General features: G+C 39.0%; 1 protein-coding gene across 6 annotated transcripts in view; it reads left to right on the plus strand.

Annotated features, from left to right (window-relative positions):
* Positions 1-21,310: 21,310 nt before the first annotated feature.
* The window catches only part of ZNF280D (zinc finger protein 280D), a 46,948-nt gene continuing 42,454 nt past the window's right edge, over positions 21,311-25,804 (plus strand). Inside the window, exons 1-2 of one of the 6 annotated variants that reach the window (XM_021546309.2) lie at positions 21,311-21,463; positions 24,850-25,067. Coding sequence is in view for 2 of the 6 variants with exons in the window: in XM_021546306.3 (XP_021401981.2) it covers positions 22,245-22,267 (23 nt within the window). In the remaining 4 variants the exon portion in view is untranslated. Of the gene's footprint in view, positions 21,464-21,849; positions 22,268-24,849; positions 25,068-25,804 lie in introns of those variants that run through there. The other 5 variants (XM_021546308.2, XM_021546307.2, XR_002466890.3 and 2 more) reach the window with 5 other exon arrangements.

The following is a 25,804-nucleotide window of genomic DNA, read 5'->3' on the forward strand; positions in this document are numbered from 1 at the left end:
CATTGAGCATGACTATGATTATCTCCGAAATGTTATTTCCAGTGGCTTTTGCATCTTTCTAGTAATCTGTACAGAAAGGCACACTACACTTGATACACGACTACCAACCATGTAAGTTTCTATAATAATCAAACCAGAGTATTTTTCTGTGCAGTGAGAAGCTTCAAGAAGCACAAGGCCAAGCTGTCTCAGCATCAGAAAGCATTTCATGAATGGTCTCTAGAGCTGCAGTGACTGCCCTCTTGGCTCTGACACCAAGTTTGCACTGGAGGACATTCAGTACACAGTATTTCTAACAGGATTGATGTATTTGTTTGTGATGATTTTTTAACCATTTTGATGTAGACAGGACTCCCTCTGCTTTCAGCCACTGCTGCACTCAACAGCTATCACTGTGTGCAGGAAGGCTGTCAGAATTCACAACTTGAACATGTTTAAAGCTTTAGGCACTATAGAAGGTTTTACATGTGTGCATGACAGGATATGAAAATAATCCATATTTTGCATATATACAGATAACTATTGTCATCTTCTTATACTTCTGTGTGAATTTTTTCCTTTTTCTTTCACAGTGTGTTGTGATTACAATAGATTTTAGTTCTTAGAATCATTTAGTCTTCATCATTAAACAAAAATTTTTGTGGCAGACCACTTATACATGAGAATATAGCTGCACTTGTCAATTATTTAAATACAAATGTATCTACATACACGTGTTAACTACAACACAAGGTATTTGAAAAATCATATTATAAAAAGCTGCTTAAAATATTATTCATTAAACCAATACTTGTTTCCAACAGATATCTCAAGTATTTATTTGAGTACAGTCTCTTTCTATAGATTTAGATACAGTTCTAGTTTAATGAGCTTCCTAAAGACATCCACAGACACAAATGCAGGAGAAATCAAGGAAATTGATTCTGCCACATTCTGGAGGCAGCTATAAGACAATTTATCACTTTTGAAGGGTCTCCAAAAGTTTATCAGCATTTGGGGCATCATGTATCAGAAAGTTCATAAATGACTCACCAAATATTACAAAAGAAGGAGAATGATCCTGGGTATCTTATAGAACAGTGAAATATATCCAAAAACTCTTCTGAAGTAACAATGTAACTGGGAAATGGAATTGGAATGTGTCTTCTCTACACATACCTTCTCTTTATGTCATATAATGGTAAAATAAAGCTATGGCTTGAAGATCACATCTCACTGAGTATAGGTAGCTAGTTCAAAGGGACAGATTTTCTGTGTTTCTGAATTTTGTGCTTCTCAGTCAGTAAGAAAAGGGCAGACACAGGGCTGACAGTGAGGACGGAATGAGGGAAACGGGATGCAACAGCTCACCAACTACAGCTGCCAGTCTTAATGGGGGAAGCAACTTGGGAACAGTGGTGAGAGTGACCCCAGTCTTACTGGTAAGTAGAAAGGACTAGAGCATTTCCCAGGCTGCTGATATCGGTTAGAGCCTAAACATAACTACAACTAGCAAACACTACTAAGCAATGCTCAGGATGGTGAACATGAAGATGTTTCCTGTAATCATGACTGAAGGCTTACAACATCATTTCATACCCATGTTTGTATCATTTTGGAGGTAGATTGGATTTCCAGGTGCTACTAAACAATTACACTTTAAAATTGTTAGGTGTATATTTTTCCTTTTTTCCCAAGAAGAGCATGACTAGACTCTACTCAGTTGTGCTCATGACAGGACAAGAGGCAATAAGCATAAACTGAAACATGTTAAATTTCATCTAAACATAAGAAAACACATTGAGGGTGACTGAATGCTGGAAAACATTTTTGAGAGTGCTTGTGGAGTCTCCAATCTTGGAGACATGTCCCTGAACAACCTGCTCTAGCTGCTGCCCCTTGAGCAGGGATATTTGACTCTAGAATTTAAATATAATTCATGACACTAATTAGGTGTAACCTCAACTTTTCTGTGATTCTGTGATTAGACTACCTTCTTTAATGCAGTCATCATGATGTATGCCTTTTACTTTGAAAATGGAATTGATTGATAAAAGCAAGGGCTCATGACCACTGAGAGAATGAAGCTGTTAGAGCTGTTAAAACCTAACAGTGCAAATGAGAGACCAAAAATCAAACCAAATAGTGTTTCATGTTTATCCTGACTTGGTTGTGTTTGAGGAGGAGTCTTAAAAGAATTGGGCTAACTACATGTTACCATTCTGCATTTGCCCTAAATGAGAGACTGCATCTCTCCCTCTCTGCTCTGCAGTGAGCAGCAGAGGTGACAGAGGGAGCTGCCTTGCACTGGCAGGATTGTCTGCCAGCATCTCTCCCCACTGGCACATCCTCCTCTCTCATCTTTAACTGGCAGGTGTTGCTAACTCAAGGAAGTCTAGAAAGCTGCAGAAATTTCACAGCAGAGAGATGTTGCTGAGTAGATTCTCTTCAGAATTAGAAGTGGGTTCACTCTTTCAAATGTTCTGAGGACAAACACTATCTACTGTTTACTGCACCAAGCTTGTAGTCATTACTGGTTTATGAAAAGGTAATTTTAAAGAACGAGAAAGATCATGAGTATTTTGGTTGAAAACATTCTTTGTCTTTCTATGTTCCAAATAAACAGAGCTTCCTCAGACTCTGTTTTCTCCCCCTAATTGTTGAACATTAAGTGCCATTCAAATGTGTTGGAATATTTCCCCCCTTTTCAAAAGCTACCCATAGAGAAATGTTTGGCTTCCCTTCAAATGGAATAGTTCAAAAAGAAAGAACTGCTGAGCACAGGGATTAGCAACAGTTGCACTTGAAAATGATTGATACTTTCAAATGACTAGGGGACTGGGTTTATACTTGTGCAAATAGAATAACAGGTACAGCAGAAAGGATGGACTCATGAATTGTGACTAGATTATTAGCAATAAAACTTGCACACATGGAGTTAAACATATTTGTAGAGACTTCATATTTGTTGAGAGAGCTGTACTGGCTTGGAGGAGTATACTTGTTTAACAAAAAATTTGCCATCAAAATGGCGCACTTAAAAAGGTTGATGAATAAAACTAGAGATTTTGATGTTATACTTCCCAAGATGAGCAGATTGTTTTTTTGAGTATTTTATTTTATTTATGCTTTTCAAACCCCTTTCAGATGACAGCAATTAAAAACAAAACAAAACAAAACAAACAAAAAACTGCACAAAATCCCAAACACCCACACAAACAAACAAATAATTAATAATTTTAAATATTGTTTCTATGTCATTGGAACTAATGGTAAGTATTGTCAATTTCAAATGTTAAAGCATTAATAAAAACTGTGTATATATTTAGCCAGCCCTTTCAGTATAACATTACTGAGGCATTAATATACCAAGACCTAGCTTCCCTATACCACCAGAAATATGATCTCATTTGTTAACTTTCCAGTATAGCAAACTTTTTCATCCATTTCTTTTACAAGCTGCTGTTGCCACTATTCTCCTTGAGAAGTCTCGACAGTTAACTCAAACTAATGGCCACACTTCCACAAACTGCTGTAGAGGAACTGCCAAACCTGTTTCCTACTCCAAGTCTGGTGCTTTCTCTAACTCCTCATGAATTTGCTCTTAATATATATAGAAATATCATTTCATTGCATAAATTTTTTTTTCTCTTTTGCTGAAGTAGACAAATATTGAAGTTAATGCACAATAGAATTCCATTGCTCAATATGGCTAAACCAGGTGAAAAAGCCTGTGTTTTAGAAGTAAACTTTTATAATGAGTAAAAAAAGAAAAAAAAAAAAGGAAGAAAAAAGTTGAGGGTGCTAATAAAAGAGTAGAAAAAGCCCTTAAGGAAGTATGATGGTGTTGAATGTGTGATACAGGCTAGTTTTGAACTGAGGAAAGAAGGGTTAGTGGTTAAAAGTGGTTAAAACACGTGAGATACAGGCCCAGAAGCAGAGATTATTGGCAATAGTTCTTGTGTTTTGCAGACAATAGGAAGTAGGGGTGTGACTGGCCATCTGGTCTGCACGCTCCAGCTCCAGCTGTGCTAGCAAGCTTAAAGGAGGAGTTGCAGCTGTGTAATGAATATTTACAGCAGAGGAGGGTGTGATTTATGGCAAAGATAAGAACTGATGAAAAAGTAGGACTGGATGTGCTTGAGGTTTAAGATGGCATTTTAAATCCTGTTGTCTGTGATTCAATACTGGACATTTCCTTAAAATATTCAGAGACCTGAAAGAAGAGATTTGATTCATAAAATGGCTTTAGTGTGTGTAAATACAATGCTGGGAATTAGCATACAGTTGCCTAGGTCCAATTATTATAAACATATTTACACAAGCACAAGATTTTTCCTGCTAAGTAGAATGATCAGAAGGTTTTAATAACTTATTATCTAAGAAATATAAACTTATTTTAGATAGCTCAGAACTGTGGCCACCTTAAGTACAATTAATTTGATATTATACATGCCAATGAATCAGACTCAGAGATGGTCTGGGTGGAATAACAAATTATCATTACAAGACATCTTCACAGATGTAACTTGTCAGTATTTAAAGTTTTGTTTAAAAAACAGGATTTTTATAAATGAGATTTCTTTATATTTACAAATATGTATGTGTATAGCACATATTATACAGCTCTACCTACTGTCCCTTCTAAAGAGAAGGTGAATAAATAATTACAATATAAATATCTTCAGATATACCTTGTCCATGTTATTTAGCTGCCACTGGTGATGGTCCATATACTGGTAGAGAAGGACTAACCTGACCAGCAGTTAGGAGCAGTAAGCAGGCAGGACGTAACCTGCAGTTGTGACAGCACACAGTCCCAGCAAGAAGTTAACTTGTAATTGCATGTAAAAAGAATTACCAGCATGGTTTCCTCATTTTTGCCTTGCTAAAGAAATGTATCTTGGACGGTAGGTAGGTACTGCCTTGAAAAATATATTCAGCTAGAAAGCTTCAAGTGGGAATTAGTCACATTCCTGGTTGCTTTTCCCATGCTCCAGAGAGTTTGTGACAAGCACAGAGAAGTGTGAAAAGCTTTGATATTAAATCTAGGGATAACATTCATCTGAAGAGTTGGTGTCCCTGGAGAATGGAGGGAAGTGTTATTCTCTAATATTCCTTAAAACACTCGGAGCAAGTGGTTTTATTCTGTCCATGAATACATTCTCAGAAATCTAATTCTATTAAGTGCTACTGCCTTAAGAAGCATTTGTTCTGTAAAAAAACATGCCACAGGAAATCCTTAAATATAAGGGTAGAGGTAAGTAGCTGGCATTTGTTTCTAATTCATGTTTATTTTATTTCATTGCAAATTCTAGTTCATCTCTTCCAAATGAATATGGAACATTTCATTTGCTGATCTTCTGCATTAATGTGGTCAATATAATTGGAGCTGAAGTGAGCTGTTTGCCAGACTTTCTAACTGCTGCCAAGAAAAACTTGGGTGTCATTTTAGAAAAATCCATGGGTGGAGGAGGACGAGATCATGACCATCTGTCTATGCATCAAAGGCTAAATCATTATAGGGGAAAAATAACTTCTCTGTTGTGTTTGCCAGCCTTGCTCCCCTTCAAAGTAAGTTCAGTTAGTAAGTTTTGAAGAAAAATATCTTCAAAATTGTCCTGTGGGCTCAAATGTTTCTTGGAAGGAAGTTGGGGAAAATTTTGAAGGTCAAAACTGCACAATTTGGAAGTGAGTGAGATAGCACCAGAATAACATTTGAGGAAAATTATACGGTTTCCTTCAAAGTTTCCCAAATGCTTTCTGTTGCATCCTTTCCAGTTCCAGAATGTACCAGGTAGGACATAGGAAGCACATAATCTCTTTCTTGTCCTGAACACAGTTTACACACATTCCATGCCCATGGCATTTACAGACTTCTTAACATTTAACAAAGGGACAATAGACTAACATCTTTTGAGAGATGTGACAATAGATATGCACCTGGACCTACCTGAGCCTTAGAATTTTTCTTGTTGGTCAAGATAATAATCTAAAAAATAAGCATCCTGCCAAAATAGTGCATAGAGAAGAGGGGCTTTATCTGTACTATCATTAATACTTTGCTCTTTTTATTTGGTTGGATTTTATTTAATGCAATGCAAAATTAAATTCTTGGCATCATGCCAAAATCCATCATAAGGAGCTAAACTAGGAATGTCTTTGAAAAGCCATCAGTCCTTCAAACCTGGAGTCACTATTGCAGGCATGCCACAGATTCCTTTATCAGTAGTACTGTGACATAAATGTCTCTCTGATGAGAGTGAAATGACAACAAATGGAAAATGCTGGTAACCATGGGAGCTCTGTTTAGACTGCCACTTCCAGGATGCTACTGCTCTAGTTCAGTCTGCTACTATACCCATTGCAGTTCCTGTAAGTTACAACTTCTAGTATGCTCTCTTGTCAAAATGTTTGCATTTTGCAGTCTGTGACATCTAAGTCCAGACATTATTACTTAAAGATATCACTCAGGTTTCTCTGAACAGGAATCCTTCATAGTGTCAGTTTTCAAAGGAAACAGTTACAGGTTCTTATCAGCAGTTTGGAGGTTTTCTTTCTACTGAGATTCTGAATTTTCTCCTTCTTTGAAGATAAGAAATCCCTGATATCACAGCCTTTATCTGAATATGAATGGGTCCCTGGATTGGATAAACTGTTTAGGACTATGAGGATCAAATCCTAAATATGTGTACATTGAGAGTTCAAAAGGTGAATTAATTTCACCTTTGTACAATTGGTATTTTTGATTTCTGTCTTTCCCAATAATAAACAGTAAAATTTCAAAATGTACTTTGAAAATAATTATGCCTTTTTGGAGCTATACTTCCTTTTTCAACATCTTAAAACTAAAAATTAAAATATTTTACAGGCAGATCCAGATGTGACTTTTGGAAAAATAGTCCATGCTTTGTTTTTAATAAATGCAATACTAAGCAAGAGTGAATTTTTTAAAAGAAGTGAAATGTCATACCATGTTTCACACATGAAAGGTAACAAATACAGTGGTAATTTGCAGTGCATTCTGAACAGAGAACCACAGCATTCCACCAAATCTGGAATCCTTGAAGATATAAGCTTTTTAAGTTTCTTTCTAATAGTAACTACAAAGTATTACTTCAGCCTCATGTAATAAAATGCTGTCTTGAAGATAAAGGTAAAAAACCTAACCACTGAACAAAGATTTCTAGAAGGTATTGACAATGCAGAAAAATTACACTTTTACGTTATTGAACTTGAATGATGCCCTGAGAAAGATCTCAAATTCTGCAAGTTTTCCTCTGAATCAAAATGTTTACTGCAATGACTTGGCTGAGTTTCCTAAAATATTGTTTGCATCAGGCTTCTTGTATTTTCATTTTTCTCAGCCTTTGTTCTTGAATTTTAACAGGATTTGTGTTTTCAAGAAAAAAGTCTAAAAGAGTAAAACCTAGTAATCAAGTACTTCTGTGCCACTTGCAGAAATCTTGTGGTAAAGAATGAATCTGGGTCATTATAGTGAAAAGTGTACATATACATACTGTTTCAGGGCATTCTTTTAGGGCTTTTATGAAACAAGAGTAGAATCCTTTCTGCCCTGCCACTCTCTCACTGTCTACGTGGTTAACAAATAGTTGACATTGACTAGTAAAATTTTCTGTCTGAGATGAATAATAGGATATCCTGTAAAGCAGTAGTGTTAGAAATTTTTGTGGAGGATTGAATTAGAAAACTGCCAGAAATTCAAGGGCCAGATCCATTCTGCATAAAACGAAGCAGATGGTAGCTGACTTAATCTTTGATACCATGGTGCGGTCCACAGAGATTATAAATCCCAGCATGAAACACTCAATTTCTTTCTTGCATTGAGCAGGTGATAAAGAAAGATATAACATCTTGCAGATATTTTTAAATACCTACCTTAAAAAAAAGGCTCTATGATGCATTCTTGTTTCTTATCTACATTTTTCTAGCAAAGGTTCTAGTTTTATCCCCTACAGCTAATATCATTCAGTTGATTAGCAACCACAACTAATTGGCAGTTTCTTGGCCATGTTATTGGAACTTCGCCTATGCTGACCCAGAGATTCCCTGTTTCTCAGAAGCCTTTTTCCTATGTTACACAAGCATTTATAAATCTTCCATCATTATATATGCCATTCACAGGTATAACAAGATCAACCAATAGAACAAATGCTCAGTCTATATTTAAAATTCCTACATTACTCAGGAGCTGGTGGGACTTGAACATATTGCTAAGGAGGGGATGTCTTGGGTTGTTCCTGAGGATCACCATCTAATAGGTATTTTACATGACATGAGTGACTAAGACTATGGGCATTTTTGGTTGAGAGTGTAAAAGATTTAGAGCCTTATTCAGAAAATCTTAAAATCAAAATGTTTCCCATCATATTAAGCAACACAGATAAACATTTTGAAAGCTACTCTAAACCAAACTCTTAATGTGTACATCAAAATTTCAGGAAATCCACACCATTTATATATGCAGACTAAGAAAGAATACAATAAAACAATGTGTTATGAATAGTTCTGAGTAAGTCACTCCCTGCAGACCTCTCTGTGCTGCACCATATCAACTTAATGTTGGGAATGATTGGTGATTTAATTTAGAGGATCTTAACTGGTTTTAGGTCTATTGCTTATGTTCAGATACAAAATACTAATCTTAAAATACTAGTATTCCAGAGTGAAGAAGGCTAAAGTCTGAAGCCAAAGAATGGAATAATCTTGTTAATTGTCCACAACTTGCTAATACAGTGTGAAATTCTTCGGATATCTGGTAATAAAAATTGTGTTGTCCTTTGCAAATATGCATTTTTTGTAATAATATTTCAAATGTAAGTGCTAGAATACCCCTATAATTTTAGAATCTCCAACTACTTACTTGGAGATGGTTTACTTTCATTTCATTTATAGACCCCTACAAGGGCATAGATGAACTATGACAGATTTTGGCGTAACTACTTTGTAAGGAAATAGTTCAAACATGATTACTGAAGACTGATCTTTTAATGGAAAGATGACTAGAAAGCATCTATAATGTGAAATTGTGGGTGTTTCTCTATCTGTTTTCCCTAAAAGAAAAGCGGACAATGTTTTGTCATCCAAAGCTATAGCCAGTATTACTCAGGACTTGTGGGCACCAGCCTCAGCCCATCTGCTTTGCACTGATCTGGCTGCACAGAGCAAACACAAATCTGGGTGGGTTACAGGAAGCAGAAATCCCTGGCATTGCTGCATGAGTTTGAGGCCCTGTTGCCCTTCTCCCACATGGGTGCTGCCACTGGACGTAGCTTTGTAGCTCTGTACTGCTTGTCAGGGTCTCTGCCTAAACCTTTAAAAACTGTCTGAGAGCTGAGGAAAGCTCAAATACTGACTTTGTTGGAACCTGCTGAGGCTGCAGCTTTCCCTGTTTGTACTTTCCAATTTTTCATTAGTAGTTCCAATCTCATTATGTGGTAACAGCTACAGAGCCAAAGACTTGTACCCATTGCTTCAACTGGAACAGCATTAGAGCTACTGTGGTCTGACTCAGTGCAAAACTTAAGGGGCATCACTGCAAACTGAGGTTTTCCATTTCTCATGAGAATGGCCCCAAGCCTGTACAAGCTGTAATATTTCAATTTTATAGATGAGAGAGATGAACTTAATTCTTTTGATATTAGAGATATGTCCGGGATATCCAGAAATTTATGTTCTTGCCATAATACTGCAACAGGAAAACAAAAAACCAAGGGGAGAAAACATTTAGAAATTATTGTAACTACATCTTTTTTTGCCCTTTGAGGATTTTGTTTTCAAGCAATGGCTTCCTCTAACAGCTTTTAATACTTAACTAGTCATTTTCATCAGCATGGAGTTGTTCTAATTTGTTACTTCTATGTTCCAATTATGAAATATGACAGAAGTCTAAATATTTAATGGGAATGGGATTATTACCAATGTGCCCTTGTTGCATGCTGCATTGTTATCCTCTTTAGTATAGTAAAATATACAATGTACCTGTAGAAAAGAGACCTTAGTAGAGCATACAGATGGAACTGAATTCCTAAAGCAGTCATAGGTTTGCAAGTGTTATTCTCAAAGTCTCAGTACAAGTTCTTCAGATTATTATACAAGAACATTGGTGAAAAAAGGCTTTGCCCATCTTATTTTAATACAATAATCCACATATGATTCAAAGATACACTGGTACAAAATGATCGGTTTGATTATACCCTAAAATGGATGTTTTGGTTGGTGTGAAATGTATGATAAGTTTATAATTTTATATTTTACCGTACAGGATGCATTTCTTGCAGATTACAATGACCCTGAGGTTATTTTGGTTCTTGCTCACATTTTAAATGAATTCTTCTAATATCCTTTGCCAAAGGGCAGATTCAAAGGTCTATAGAGAAATCCTGTCATTTAAAATTGAATAGTATGAAACGTTATGGTTTTACACTGAGAACCATGTAGTGAGATTTTGGTTCATGTGTTAAGCCACTGTTAATGAAGTTTATTATAATATCTGGTAGTCAGTGCAAGAACTTGGGGGTGGAAAGCCTCCTAGATTATTCACTTAGTATTGGTGCTTTTTGTAAGAGAAATCTATGTTGTTAGAAAAACAAAAATTTTTGTTTAAAGGTGATATAGCAAAAAGAAAGACAAATGTGTTATGGCTCCTATGGTAAGATTTTCCTACCAAAAGAATTAATTCTAGGTTGGCAGTGTATCTGCAATGGTTGAAATTAAAATCTTACTGGCCCCTTCAAAAATGTAGCAAATTGGATTTTGATATAAGCAAGACATAAAAATAGAAAAGCAGCCCAAAACATTCACTGCTTATAGGAAGATATACAGAGACAAGCTTATAAAATACTTTGGGTTGTGTTACAGGTCAAGCTCTACCAATGTTAAATCAGTTGTGGGAAGAGAAAAATCATGAAAAAGTCAGATTTCCTTTATAGAACACCTGGTGAGACAAACAGTTACTCATACAACAGAGAAATTGCAGCAACCACAGACATAGGCTGCATTAAAAATAACTAAAATTTGTTATACAGTGGCCAAGAAAAACATGAAATGACATTATTTCTGAGTTGCTGTAGTGAAATGAGATACATGGTTCATCTCATGTAGTAAAAGCAAGAGTTCTGCCAAACAGCAATAAACTACCCACCTTCTTTTCTGCTGCCAAATGTTCTCAGGGCCACTAGAGAAAAGGACCAGGCCCATGTCAATCACTGGTTCCTACTTCTCCTCTCTCATGGGTCTCTTCTCATTTCTGTGAGGCACTGTCACAGACCAGGCTATCTCCTGTGCCCAAGCATCCACTTATTCAGCCATCTTGCCAGATCTCATTCTTCTGGATCTTGACTACTGCAAATATAAAGCAAATCAAAGGCTTTTTAAAGAGCTTTTTTCCTCATTAACTGAAGACCTTTCTCCTCACGTCAGCCCCATGTTGAGGTTGTGTCCAGGTGACAGTCAGGATAGCATCTAACCCTTCCATTAGTTAAAAAGAAGATTACTTCAGCCTATTCCTTAAAATTCTCATAATGTCCACTTTCTCACTATACCATATAAAAAACTCCAACAAGAGTAATCAGAAATTAAGCATAATATTTGCATTGGAGAGGTGGTTTCCCTGAAAATGGTGAATGAATTAATGTATTTTTCAAATGGTGAGCATAAAGTATAATTAAGATCTGTCTTTCCATAAAAATATGGAAATCAGGTGGTTTTAGCACTGACTTCAACTACTGGGAATCAGGAAATGGAATTAGGTTGCATATGGATGTTAGACTTCTTAATGACTCATGAAAAGAAAAAAAAGTAGTTAGGCACAAAGAGTATCAAATAAATTTGGGTTGGTTTTTTGCTCTGAAAAAACTATGAAGATGCCCTGTCCTATCTGTATGGGATAGACAATATAAGAAAAGTATAACTTAAAACTGATGTAATCACAATTATTGCTATTCTGCATCAGCCTAATTTCTAGTTGCTTAATGTAGTTGCTTAACTCCTCTTCAGACAGAATTTTAATTTATGTTAGCTGTTATAATTTTCTCAGTATTCTCTAAAATTCATAAGAAATGGTATATGTGAGTAAAGACACTGCAGAAATCTTTTTAACATAAAACCATTTTCTTTTAACAAGCTACAGGAGAAATCAGTAAAATTAAATAACTGTTATGCAAATCAGCACAATAACTAGATGGTGAGGAGGCTATGTTGTGTTAATGGATGCAAGAATATCTGAGGGTTGATGTTTAAAATGATCAGTTTATCATGTAGGTACATTTTATTCCTCTCCAAAATAGTACCAAATAGAAAGTATCTTAGAAGATTTAGATGACTAAATGATTTCACAAGAGCAGTATCTCTTCCCCTATTAGAGATCATTAGGAGGTTAACCATGTGAATGAATGAATGTGGCTATGTCCGCAAATTGTTTTCATTAGCTGTTGAAACAGAAAACTCATCTGAGAAACTGCCCTAAAATAATAACACAAGTTTCCCAAGTGAGCACTTTGCCAGTGAACAAGAGCAATCCTGTAGTTTAAGTCACTAGAGACAGTTTATAATTAATGCTCAATTTTTCACAGGTGCATTTTTTATATATCTTTTCAGGGCATTGGCATTTTGTCTGGAAGTTGCAACTTTGGTCCACACAGCATATATTGATAGAAGCAAGGTGGGATGTTAAATCTTTAAGTGAATTACACTTGGTTAACTTCCAGAAAGATTATTTTATTTCAAAAATAACATTTTGTCAATGCCAATAAGTCTTCTCTATAATAACAGCTCTGAACAGAAGGCTAAGTATCATTGCTTCATATATATCCCTTCTGATTGATATTCTTCTTGGTAACTCATACTTCTCTTTCCTGAAAAGCAAGATATTACCTTATCTTGAACCGTCAAAGTGATGAGCTGTTTTTCACTGACTTGTACATGGCCTTTTAAAACACTGATTCTGGGGACTGGCGGACCTGGTGAATAATTCTGGCTTACAGTAAAGCATATGCCCAGTGTTTACAGTAGTTTAGAAAACATGCCAAAATACTGCTTTTTAAAATTCTGTCATATTCACATAGGTATCTTGTTTATTGTAGAAGTTTAATATCTGTGCTCCACCTGTCCAAACAGAAGCAGAGCAGTTGACTGATTCATGGTTAATGCTTCCCAAGGAACCTGAATACTAGAAGTGGGACACTGGAGAAAACAACTAGTCTGACATCTTTTGTTTGTGAAAATGAAATTAATCACAAGCCACAAACTGTTTAGGGCTTCAGTGTGTTGATAGATATTCAAGGTCTAGAAAAAATGTTTTTTACTGCACACATATTTGTACTAATACAGTAGCATAATTAAGGAAATCACCCCGCAAATATCTGCTGCAGGCACATAAAAACCATTTGTTAGAAATCTGTGCCATACAGAATATTATGATCAAGATCCCTTAAACAATTCTGTGCAGATTCTGTTCACCTGTATTTTTTTGTCAGGATGGATTTTATTGCCATTGCATTGTTGTGACTTAATACTGCTTTCTCACAAAATGTAAAGTTAATCTATGGATGTTTTAACACCAGAATGGCATTTCTGCTGTCCTCAGCCATAAGAATTTTCAGTCAGTGCCTATGCAACACTATCAATTGTAATGTTATATGAAATTCCAGTTTCTCTCTGTGAATCCTTACTCAGAGATCAAACAAGCATCTTCAAACTTTGTTCTCCTATAACCCTACTGTTTAAGATATAGCTCTACAACCTTTTATTTGCAACTGGCTCTGATGCCATGTTGACCTCTATTGCTACTAGCCCATTATGTGAGCCCACAACACACTGGGCTGTAGCTGGGCTGAAAAGTTACATTGGCCAGCCAGACACAGAATTTGAAGACAGAAATTAAAGGATATTTTTACTAATTCTATGCATTTATGAAACCCTGGAAACAGGGATAATAATAGGACAAATTGAGCGGAAATGGAGAACTATGGAGTGTTGAGATAAAGAAAACAGAACAAAGATCCTGAACTTGAAGTGAGGTTAGCACAGAAATTCTCAGGAAAAAAAAGAGCTGTAATTTCTAGTTTTAAACTTGAGATTATTATTATTTTAAGAATACTTGTAGGACTCAGAAAAGTAATACACAGACATTCAGCAAAAGAGTTCTGTTTGTGAAAAACAGCTAAAAAATGTTAGAGATGACAGAATGACACACAGAGCATCATTTGGACTTCAGCTGTCATTTGGGAGCCAGCTCAGACTCTGATTGCTCATGCGCCATTCATGCCCTCAGAGTTCAGGAGTTACTGGGATATAACAGTGCTTTCCTTCTCTTACCTCAGGTCTGTGAGAATCACAACAAATGAAACTTGACTCTTTCTTACAAACTGATGGAAGCCACATTTGTAGCATTTCTCAGACCTCTCTTGAAGAGAATGAGCATCTCTTCATCATAAGTCTCATCCTGGGTATATTCTTTAACAAAAATTTGAAGCTCTTAATTACTTTAAGGGAGTATCTACTATTTTATCAAAATTGTCTCAAATCAGCCTATGTGCTCAAAACCTATTAACAGGGCATATGTGCTATGGTTGCATGAACTTCATTTCCTTAGTAAACTAGGCCAAATACCTATAAGAAGCCAAATGAAAGTTTAATCTTTTAGAAAATACATTAAAAATAATTTCTTTTAGACAATCCTACCAAATTTAGTATCATGTTAATCCTACTATTCAAATGAGCAGGAATAAACAAAAAATTATATTCATTACATGAATTTTTGACTCTTCCTCTATGCTTCTACATGACAAGTAATTTTCAATCAAGCTGTTTAGAACACCTGAGATATTCCCCAGCAAATGACTGCCTTGTCTGAGCCCAGTCAATATTGACACCAATGAGGCATGCATCACCATGACATTCAGATGCATTTTGCATTTTGATTGAAAAACAAACCACTCCAGTCTGTCAGACACATGTAGCCCAGGTAGGATGCATGCATTCTGCTTTGCACTTTGGCAAGGGAACTCTAAACTGGCTACATTTTAGTCGAGAGCAAATATTCAAGAATTCGGAAATTATGGAGAGCCTTGATAATATCAACTCTGTTTTAGAGTCGCTGCTTAGAATTTTGTTTCATAGGTTTTCTTGAAGAATACATAAACTTCTCCTAAAAACACTGTATGCCCAAAGAAGGGAGCCTGAAGTAAAGATAAACAAGTTGACTGCTGAATACTGAGGCAAAAAGGAAATCGCTGTGTAGATATGAGGCCTGTTGGACAGCTTTATAAATAGAAGTCAGTGGATTACAAAAAAAAAACCCAAACAAAACAGCACAATCTTTTTTTAATTATTATTAGGGTTTTGAAAAATATCTAATTCTACTACTTTAAAATTATCATTTATGTGCTACAGAGGAAGTTTCTAAAACTGAAAAGTGTTTGTCTTCTAGAGACTGTTCTCAGTAGAGCCTGGCAAAAAAAAAGCTGTTCAAAGAAAGGCAATGATACAGTAATGAAATTATATAAAGTATTTAAGAGGGCAATACTTCTTCTTGTTCCTAAACTTCATAAAGCAGCCTTGATGCAAAACCCCAGGACATGACTGGCTGGATTCATAAGCAAGCAAAGGAAACTGTGATGCCACCTTTCATCCAGAAGTCCAGTCACTAATGCATTCATCTGGAAGAAGGCACTAGACAGAGGAGACCTATGCCTGTCCGAGAAGGTTTTCAGAAGGGATTTTGAAATAAACCTCCCTGTTTTGTTTCATCTAAGTGTACACTGAGTCAGAATGACTCAAGTCTGATACGTAAACCACAAACTAGGGAGATGGGACATCCTAGACTTTTAATCTCTCTTCAGATAGACATTTGACATTCTTGAAGTGAAACAGCTAAATCAGAGAAGAGTAGCCCAAATACCCTGTGAAACTCTGGTTAGATCAGATCTGTGGGAAGTGTTGAACCTACAAAAAATAAGACACGTCCCCTTACAGACTGTAACTGTTTGGCTGCTGGATAAGACAGCAATTCCTGTTTTCTGTTTTGTTATCCTAGAATTTTCTTTCCTTTCAGTTTGGCAGCCAGTCTGATAAACAAAAATCAGTTATTGGCACAGACTTTCCCAGAATTTGTGGACAAGTTTTACAGATGTGATGATAATGCCAAGAAATTAGCTTCAGTTTTAGTTTTCTTAACAGAAACTCCTAAGCAAACACATTATTAAAAAGCATAAAGAAATTAACAATCTAAAGGTGTGTCACTTTCTTCTTACAGTGATTGATCCAGAGTTGCTGATGCCTGAGCATAAATTTTGAACAATATTGTGCCAAAGGAATATTACATGTAACAGATTTTCTTTCTTTATTGCTTATTATAAATTTGGGGATTTTGGATGATGAGAAAATTCAGCTTAGAAGCTTAGTAATGTGTTTCTATGTTTATTTGTCAGGTATTTTCAAATGCATCCCAATGGCAACTCCTTGTGAGACAATGTGAGTTACTTTTATGATTTCAAAGTAGAAGTATCATTTATCACTTTCAGTACTTATGGTTTGGGTTGGGGTTTTCTTCTTAATTTACAGAAGCATACTTTCAAAGACTGGAAGCTTATGCTTTCTTCAGGGTTACATACTTGAGACTTTTCATACTGTCTTGAAAATGACACTATAAACATGTTACATGTGCCTAACAAGCATTAGAAAATAATGTTATAAACACATTAGATCACCCCTCAGTGTTTATACTTGTGTCAAATTCCTGAAGGTATGATACCGTAAGAACAAACCACAGTAGATGAAATTCAATCAATTTTACAAGCGTACCTTACGGAATAAATGAGTAAATCATACATGTTTTGAATAATGTTTGTGTTGCAGATGTTCATTTAGTATCTGTTTGTGCATTCATAGTTACAGGCTTCCCATCTGAACACATCTATTCTAATGAAGCTTTGTCAGCATCTCCAGTTGCAATGTCGTACAGGTTGGTACTTGCTGTCTGTGTCTAGCATCTCAAAGAATAACAAACAATATCAAACAAACCCAAACTTCAGTGCTAATGAGCAAGACCTCCCCACTCTGCTCCAGATGTTTTACTGACATACAAAATCAGGACTAGACAATTGCCCTCAGACTCCCAGATTGCATTCAAATAGTGACTAGACACAACATGGAGTTTAGGAGAGTTTAAATTAAAAATAACAATAATAAAATCATCATTAATGTATTTGTCACAGTAATTTAGTAGTGCTTCCCCCATTTTTTTTTTAACCTGTAACAAGCAATAGAAGCATATCCATTGACGGATATGGCAATCAATCAATTTCTCTGGCACAGATTGTGCTTTTTAAGGCAAAACCCAGAAACTGATGAGAGTTTGCTGTCAATACCTCTCTACAGGTGAAGGAATGTCTCTTTAGCAATTTGAGTTCCAGGCCAGCAGACTGTAACAACAGATGAAGTAATTCAGACCAGTTAACTTTCAAGCTCAGCTGCACTGCTACAGTCAACAGTGCATGAACGTTGCCCAGCTGCATGAAATTAAATTGTTCTATCAGCTTCTGCTACATTTTTCTTTAGAATTTATCATATGTTTGCAGTTTCCCCTATTAATTCTTTTGTAATTACAGGGACTATTTCCTACCCATTATTAATTTGTGTTTTAGAGTTATGAATGATTATTGATTCTCACTTGATAAACTCTGGTTTGCTCCTATGCCTTTGTGGGATGGTATGAGACATTCACACCAGTCTGTCCAAGGACTTAGGGCTTTGCAGAACAGACAGTATGCAATTGTGCACCATTGGAATGCACAAATTTAATTACAAAAAAGTACAGAGTGCATCGTGGATTTGTAATTTCACAATTTTTCAATGTCTTACCTTGTAATCTTCATATTCTTTTTATATTTATCTTGTTTTAGAAGGAACATAAACACCTGCAATGATTTCTCAGTAGGTAAATTAGTCGTTGAAAATGTGTATTTCAAGTAAATGGACTATTTCCCAGTCACTTCCACTTCAAATAAGTTTAACTCTGGCTCCTATCCTTTTGCTCTGTTTTCTGCCTAATATTAAGAATATTTCTTTCTCTCTTTTTTCATCCTTCTGTGGCAAAATGGCACAGTTTAGTAATTGTTTAACTACTAAACTGTAATAACCAAATGATTTAATGACATAAGCACCAAGCAGCAATTATTTAATTACTAGTGAGTTTTTTTCTTTGCTTCTCTAAGGTTCCAAACTACTCTGGAAGCATCTCAAGGCCAAAGATATTAGTTAAAATGAATAGAATATTTTCCAGTATAAACACAGTACTCAAATCTTTAGCACTTAAGCTGACAAGGAGAGGGACACTTCACTCGTTCATTTTAAAAAATACCTATATTTGAGAGGGAATTTACACTAAATAAACTGTATTTCTGAAGGTAATTATGGCAGATAGTACAACCATACAGTTGTATTGTTGTGAGAAATATGGACTGAAAAAGTTGAGATATAGATTACATGTTTATGTACTTTCTAATATTTATCTTCAAAAATCACCAGAAATATTTTCATATTTTACTAAATTATCATACTTTGGTGGGAGGTTTTCTTGTATTTGTTTTTTGTTTGGGTTTTTGTTTCTTTGGGTTTTGTGTTTTTTTCTTTGCTTTTGTTTTGTTTTGGGGTTTTGTGTTTGTTTTTTTAGAAACTTTTCATTGGTTGGTTGGTTGGGGGCTTTTTGGTTGGTTGAGATTTTTTTGTTCTTTTTGGAGTTTTAAAATTAAGGGAATAATGGACAGAAAACCTGAAAAGAACCCAAAAATCAAACTCGGGAGCATTCTTAGTTATTGGCCAGGGTGAGACTGCACTATAGAGAAAACTGCATTAGTTTTCATTACATTATGTCACCTTCCGATTCAGAGATTTTCATATGCAAATTCTGAGGCGAGGGAAGCCGCAGCTCTCGGAGGTCCTGTGCTCCAGGGCTGTTCTCTCCAGCAGCTGTGACTCCATCGCCCAGGCAAGGCTGTGTCCAGCTCTGCGACATCCCACTGAAAGTATTGGGAATGTTTTACTCAGTAAAGCTTTAGAAGAGTTGATAATGTATTTGACTGATATTTAACCCAGCGGATAAATGAGAACACAGGTGCCCAACGACCCTTTAGTCTGAACAGCATTTAGTGCTGCTCCAGTGACTGCAGCAGCACGCTGTGTGCTATATCCTCCGCTGCCTGTATTCGATGGCAGCTGCGGGCACAGCTGTCCCTGGCTTTGCTCGGCCGAGGAACCGCGCTGGGCCCGCCCGGGACCGGGGCGCGTTTTTGCAGAGCCCGTTCAGTGCTGCAGGCTCAGCTCTGGGCGCGCAGCAGAGCTCTGGCAAGAAGCACAGCAAAGGGCTCGGGGACCAGCGGCCCAGCCAGGTGCGGGACACACACACAGATGTGCAGGAGCCAACGACCCCAGAGCTGCATACCCTTAGATTGTGAGGCTATAAAAACTCAGGCGTTCCTCCTGAGAGGAACCCTGCTCGAACTGCTATTTTGTGATTTAGTTACTACACCACGATTAAATTACTTTAAGGATCGGGACATCTGAGGCATTGCTACATAAAACCTGTGGCTGAGCTGGTAAGGAAATCTGGTCTGTGTCAGTGTGAGAGGTGCAGCTGTGAAGGGCTTTGGTCCCAGCTCAAGTGGTGTGAATGTGACAGCCAGAATGGTTCCTAGGTAGTGGAGCACACAATCTTAGAATGGTTTGGGTTGGACGGGATCTTAAAGGTCATCTAGTTCCAAACCTCCTGCTGGGAGCAGGGGACATGTAAAATGAGACTAAGTTGTAAAATGAGACCAAGATGAGACCATCCAACCTGGCCTTGAACATGTCCAGAGATGAGACAGCCACAATTTCCCTGGGCAACCCATTCCAGAGCTTCACCACCCTCACAGTAAGGATTTTTCCCTTAATATCCAATCCAAACCTACTCTTTTTTAATTTGAACCTATTCCACCTTGTCCTGTCACTGCATGCTCGTGGTAAACAGTTTGCCTCATCTTTCCTGGAAGTTCCCTTCACTTACAGAAAGGTTGCAGTTAGGTTACTATGAAAATCTTGTATTTTCCAGGCTGAAAAAATCTCGAATCTCTAAAGCCTTTCCTCACAGGAGAGGTCTCTGTACCTCTGATCAATTTGGTGGCCTTCTCTGGACTTGGTCCAACACATCAATGCCTTTCCTGTGCTAGGACCCCAGAAAGAGATGCAGTACTGGAGGTGGAGCCTCACCACAGTGGAGGGGCAGAATCCTCCCTCCCACGCTGCCCACACTGCTTTGGATGAGGCCCAGGCCACGCTTGGCTTTCTGGGCTTTAAGTGGGCAGTGACAGCTCATGTTAACCCTTGAATCCAACAGCACTTCCAGCACTTCCAATTCCTTCTTGGCAGGGCTGCTCTCAATCTGTTCAGTCCCCAGCCTCAGGGGACTGGCTGGTTTCCTAACAGCATGGCAGTGGCCCTGTGTGCCCCAATGAAGCAGAGAGCAGGCAGCACAAGGCTGGGGCTGCTGGGCATGAGGCCTGGCCCATGGCAGCAGAGCAGTACCGGGGCATGAGGCCCAAAACCAGCAGCAGTTCCTGGTAGTGGGACTGTGAGGGGCAGGACATGGCAGTGGTGAAATACCAGGCTGTGAGGTGCGGGACATGGCAGCGGTGTAACACCAGCCTATGAGGCACGGGACATGGCAGCGGTGTTATGCCAAGCTGTGAGGCCCAATACATGGCAGCGGTATAACACCAGGCTGTGAGGTGCGGGACATGGCGGTGGTGTTATACCAGGCTGTGAGGCCCAAGACACCATGGTGGTATTATGCCAGGCTGTGAGGAGTGGGACATGGCAGCAGCGTTACGCCAAGCTGTGAGGCCCAATACATTGCGGCGGTGTAACACCAGGCTGTGAGGCACGGGACACGGCAGCGGTGTTACACCAGGCTGTGAGGTCTGGGACATGGCAGCGGTGTAATACCAGCCTATGAAGCGCGGGACATGGCGGCGGTGTTACACCAGGCTGTGAGGCGCGGGACATGGCGGCAGTGTTATAACCAGGCTGTGAGGCCCAATACATTGCGGCAGTGTTATGCCAGCCTACGAGGCGCGGGACATGGCAGCGGTGTTATGCCAGGCTGTGAGGCCCAATACGTGTCGGCGATGCCGTCCCGGGGTGTGAGGCCCAGCACATGGCGCCGGCCCCGCCCCGGCCCGGCCCCGCCCCGATCGCGGGCACCGCGATGTGTCCGACCCGCGGTTCCCGTCAGGCAGCGCGCGGGGCCGCGGCCGCCCCCGCCTCCCTCCCGCGTTCCCTCGGCGGCGGCGGCGGCGCTGAGGTGGCGCCGCGCCCCGGTGAGGTGAGCGAGGCGCCTCAGTCGGCGCTGCCCCATCCCCCGCCGGCCCGGGCGGCAGGGAGTGGCGGTCCCGCCGCGGCCCCTACGGACGCGCAGCGCAGCACGGTAAGGTCAGCCCGCTCCATGCCCCCGGCCCGCCCTGCCGCGCTCCCTGGGTGGCGGGAGCGGCGCTCGGCGGGGACGGACGCGGGGGGATTGTCGCCGGCGAGACCGGCGCCATCTTAGGTCGGAGCGTGGCCTGGCGTCCCCGAGCGGGGCCCCCGCGCTATGAGGGCCCCCGCGAGCCGCCCGCGGGCCGCGCTGGCACCGGATGGATCTGCCCTCGAGGGCGGCCCGGGCTGGGCTTGCTCCGCCCGTAGTTGGCCGCGTGGGGCCCTCCATGGGCCCCGGGCGTTAACGGCAGCAGCGGTGCCGGCGGCGCGGCGCGGCTCGGCTCGGCCTCTTTCCCGCCGGTCGCGGTTCTGCCGTGCGGGCCTCGCCCAGACCGGAGTCCCCAGCTTGAGCCGAGTGCCGGCGGTCACCCGCGCGGGGGCGGGACGCGGGGCGGTCGGGCTGGAGCGGCAGCTGCTCGGCTGCCCTCGGGACTCGGCTGCTCCCACGGCCTGGTACCGCTGCGGCTCGGCGGCGTGAGCTGCTTGGCGGGCTGGCACCGCCGATATTGCCCTTCCCTAGGCGGAGCTTGTGCCTTCTCGTGGCACAGAGGGCAGCTCGGCCGCTGCGGTTTGTGTTAGAGGGAAGTGGGTTTATACTTTGTTCTTTTACAATTTTCAGGTGCAGTTTCAGCTTGATCATTGTTTCTTTGCTTCTGAACAAATGCAGCCCTCAATTAAAACCCAGTTGTTTCCAGTCCTGGTGGACCTGTGGATTGCACACCCTTCATCAACTAATGTGGTGCAAAGTTTTGTGCCTGTATGGAACTTTATCTGAGAAATACATCACGTAGTCCATTGTATGATCTGTGTTGTAAACAAAATAACTTCTCTGGGCATTTGAAATGCAGCTATTAAAGTGGGGAAAAAAAATTTCTTGAGTAACAGATGATAGCCATACGAGAAGCGGCTGAGGTCACTTGGTCTGTTCAGCCTAGAGAAGGGGAGACTGAGGGGAGCCCTCATGGCAGCCCTCATGAGGGGAAGAGGAGGGACAGACACTGGTCTCTGTAGTGACCAGTGACAGGGCTCAAGGGAATGGTTTCAAGTTGTGCCAGGGGAGATTTAGGTTAGATTTTGGAAGAAGATTCTTCACCCAGAGAGTGGTTGGGCACTGGAAGAGGCTCCTCAGTGAAGTGGTTACAGCACCAAACCTTACAGTTCCAGAAGAGTTTTGTCAATGCTCACAGGCACATGGTAGGATTGTTAGGGATGTCATGTGCAGGACTAAGAGTTGGACACTGATCTTTGTGGGACCTTTCCAGCTTGGAATATTCTGTGATTCTATTATGAAAAATGACAAGGCTAGTCTGAAAAATTTCTGTTTTGTGTAAATGTCCTCCTCAGTCTTTAAGCCCACTACCAACTTCATTTTAGCTATTTTATTTTTAAGCCAATCCAAGGAAATTTTGAGTATTGGAAGGCTCACTTGAGCTTAACAGTGGAACAGACAAATTCCCATTTGAAGATAATTGGATTTTCAATAACTCTTGAGTCCTGCTGTACCTACCGTGATTTTCTATAGCACCAATTTCTGTCCATCCTTATGGTGCTCTTCTACAGATCATTCTGCTGTTTTCACTACAGCTGTTAGACTCTTGATACATTTACTTGTTAGATCATTTTTTGTTGTTTCTCTGTGAGTGCTTTTAAATCCTAACTTTAGAAAAAGAGGTTATAAATACAAATTACTTTTAATAAAGTTAGGTATTTTTAGTAACTAACTGCCACAATAAAGATGGCTGAAATAGTGCTTTTAAAACAGTTATTTCATCAGAAGCTTATTGCTGTTTATGGCAATGAGCTCTCATTTTGTGATCTGTCCTGTATCAAGTTTTTAGTTCATTGCGTTTCTAGTAACTATAATAGGGTTCCAGGAACTTGTGTTTTTGCAGGTTGTTGATTATTTGTACCTGCCTAATGAACTTCCATGGTTGTGCTTAGTTTTAGATGGGCAGTTACTTTTTAAAGCAGTATCTTGATATAGTCTATAATGTTATTTTTAAAGTGTTTTAAAGAACTTGTAAAGTAAAGCATCAAAATCGTGAACAATAGTGGTTTCAACACTTTCTTTGAGTCTATGCATATAGTATGGGATTGGATTTTGGACCTCTCAGTTCCATGGACTATCTTTTAAGGAATTGTGTGTATAAACATGAATACATGCTTATGCACATTAAAAAATGAGGAAGACCAAGTCTGTTGTCAGTTGGTTTATTTTTCTTACACTGGTGTCTACACCACCACTGGGAAATATTTGAGCAGTGTGGGGGAAGGAGTCACTGTTGGTTTTGTCTTTGAGAGCACTGCTAGCGGGATTCCTAGAATACATTTTCTGTGTTAATGTAAGCTATTTGTACTCTAAAAATAGATGTAGGTGTTTCCTTTGGCAATGGTGACCACTTGCAGGAGCTGTTCCTGCGCATCTCCTCTAATCCAGTCAATTACCCCTTACTGCAATTTTGATTGTTCAGGTTACAGATTTTTGACATTTTAGTTGTGCTGTTAAAACTGTTACTAGGCCAGGTTATTTTTAACCTGCCCTGCTTCACACCATAGTTATGTGCAAAGTTGGGCTGGCACAACTGCGGATGCAGTGCAGGAGCAGGGCAGGAACTCATTAGGCCAGCTTTCTTCTCAGGTAAAAAGAAGTAATTGAAAGCTTGGCTTCAAATTATGATGTTGTAATTAAAAAAAATTAAGTTAAAAGATGTAAAATGAATCATGATACTTGCCTTTTAGAAGATGCTCTGCATTTTGAGTCACCTTTAAGACTATCTTAATTTATATATCATGATGCATAAAATGAAATACCCATATCACCAGTTGGTGTCACTTTCTAAAAGCCCATGGCTATGTTATCAAATTTCTTTTAACTGTACTGAAGAAAAAAATCAGCTGTGTTATAGTGTAGGTGAGGTTATCATATGTATCTTTTCAGGATTCTGCTAACATATCATTGCTTGTGCCTATTTTGTGTTTTTAGTATAAATTGCATTGCATCTTCTGAGCACATTGTATAATTTATTCCCTTTTTTCTCTGAGGTCAAGTAAAACTAAATTCTTAAAATAAAAGCACTGCTCATATATGTTGCCTGTTCTGTAGAAGTCTCTGAAATAGTAATTTATTTTGCTTAAAGTCTCTGTGTTACTTAAAAACAAAAAAAAGTGTTCTAAAGCATGTCCTACAGAGAAGAAAAATTTATAGAGTTAGGCTTGATTTTCTTTCCAGGACCTGGCATGTGGCCTGTGTCATCTCTGTCAAGTGGAAATTCACTTCAGAATCTACCTCTTTCCCCTATACAATAATTTAGTTTAGTGTCCTGTTCTCTTCTTTCCTAGCACCATGTCCGACTTCAGTACCTGAAGCTGATGAGGAAGCAAAGGAGGAGTTCAGCTTTGTGTAGTGAGTCTAGTCCTGGCCAGACAAATAAAACCCATCATCAACAGAGCAGGCAGGAGGGGGTGCAAGCATCATAAAGTCACCTAGGGCATTTTGCTCCTTTATTTAATCTCAACTCTTTACATGTGGTAACACCAGCAGCCCCATTCTCATACAGGTAGAGGATGATTGCTCCCCCGTGATAAGCTGTTACAGAGTAATTATTTTTGCAGTCTTACTATATTATTGGTACTCCATGTAAAGAAATAGCAAAATTTCTTATTTATTTTGTTGTTCAGAAATACATTCAAGGTTATGTTAAAGAATGTTAAAAGAAGAAAACTTTATTGGCCATCTTTGTTTATTTAAAAAACAAAAATCAATTGTGATAAGACATGCTGCTGTAAATTTGGTTAATTCCAAAAGGTACATATTTTTCATGACTAGTTTTGTACATGACTTCTTTTAATGCAAGAAAATATCTATAGGTATGAGGGACTCCATCTAATGAGGTCTATGCAAAATTTTTTTCATGTCTTAATTGCTAATGGAAAGAATATGCAATGCATTGTAGGTATGGCTTGAGGATTTTGCTGTTGTGTTCTTTTGTTTGAGGTGTTTTTTGTGGGTGGTTTGCTTGTTCTTGTTAATGTTGTTTTGTGGGTTTTTGGGAATTTTGTGTGTTTTGTTGGGGTTTAAAGAAAATATGACCTTATGGGAAGCCTTGTCAAAATCTTAGAAAAATTGGGAGGCTGTGAGTTCGAGTGGGATTTTGTTTTGGGTTTTTAAGCTGCAAAGACAATAAAACTGTAATTAATGTTTCACTAACTCAGTTACGTGCTTTGTAGAAGGCCATTCACTTGTGAATCACTTACCTGGAATAGGAGTATTTTTTTAAAGATACCTTTCACTGTG

The sequence above is a fragment of the Lonchura striata genome, chromosome 11, assembly GCF_046129695.1.
Source record: "Lonchura striata isolate bLonStr1 chromosome 11, bLonStr1.mat, whole genome shotgun sequence".
In the NCBI taxonomy this organism is placed as follows: Eukaryota; Metazoa; Chordata; class Aves; order Passeriformes; family Estrildidae; genus Lonchura; species Lonchura striata.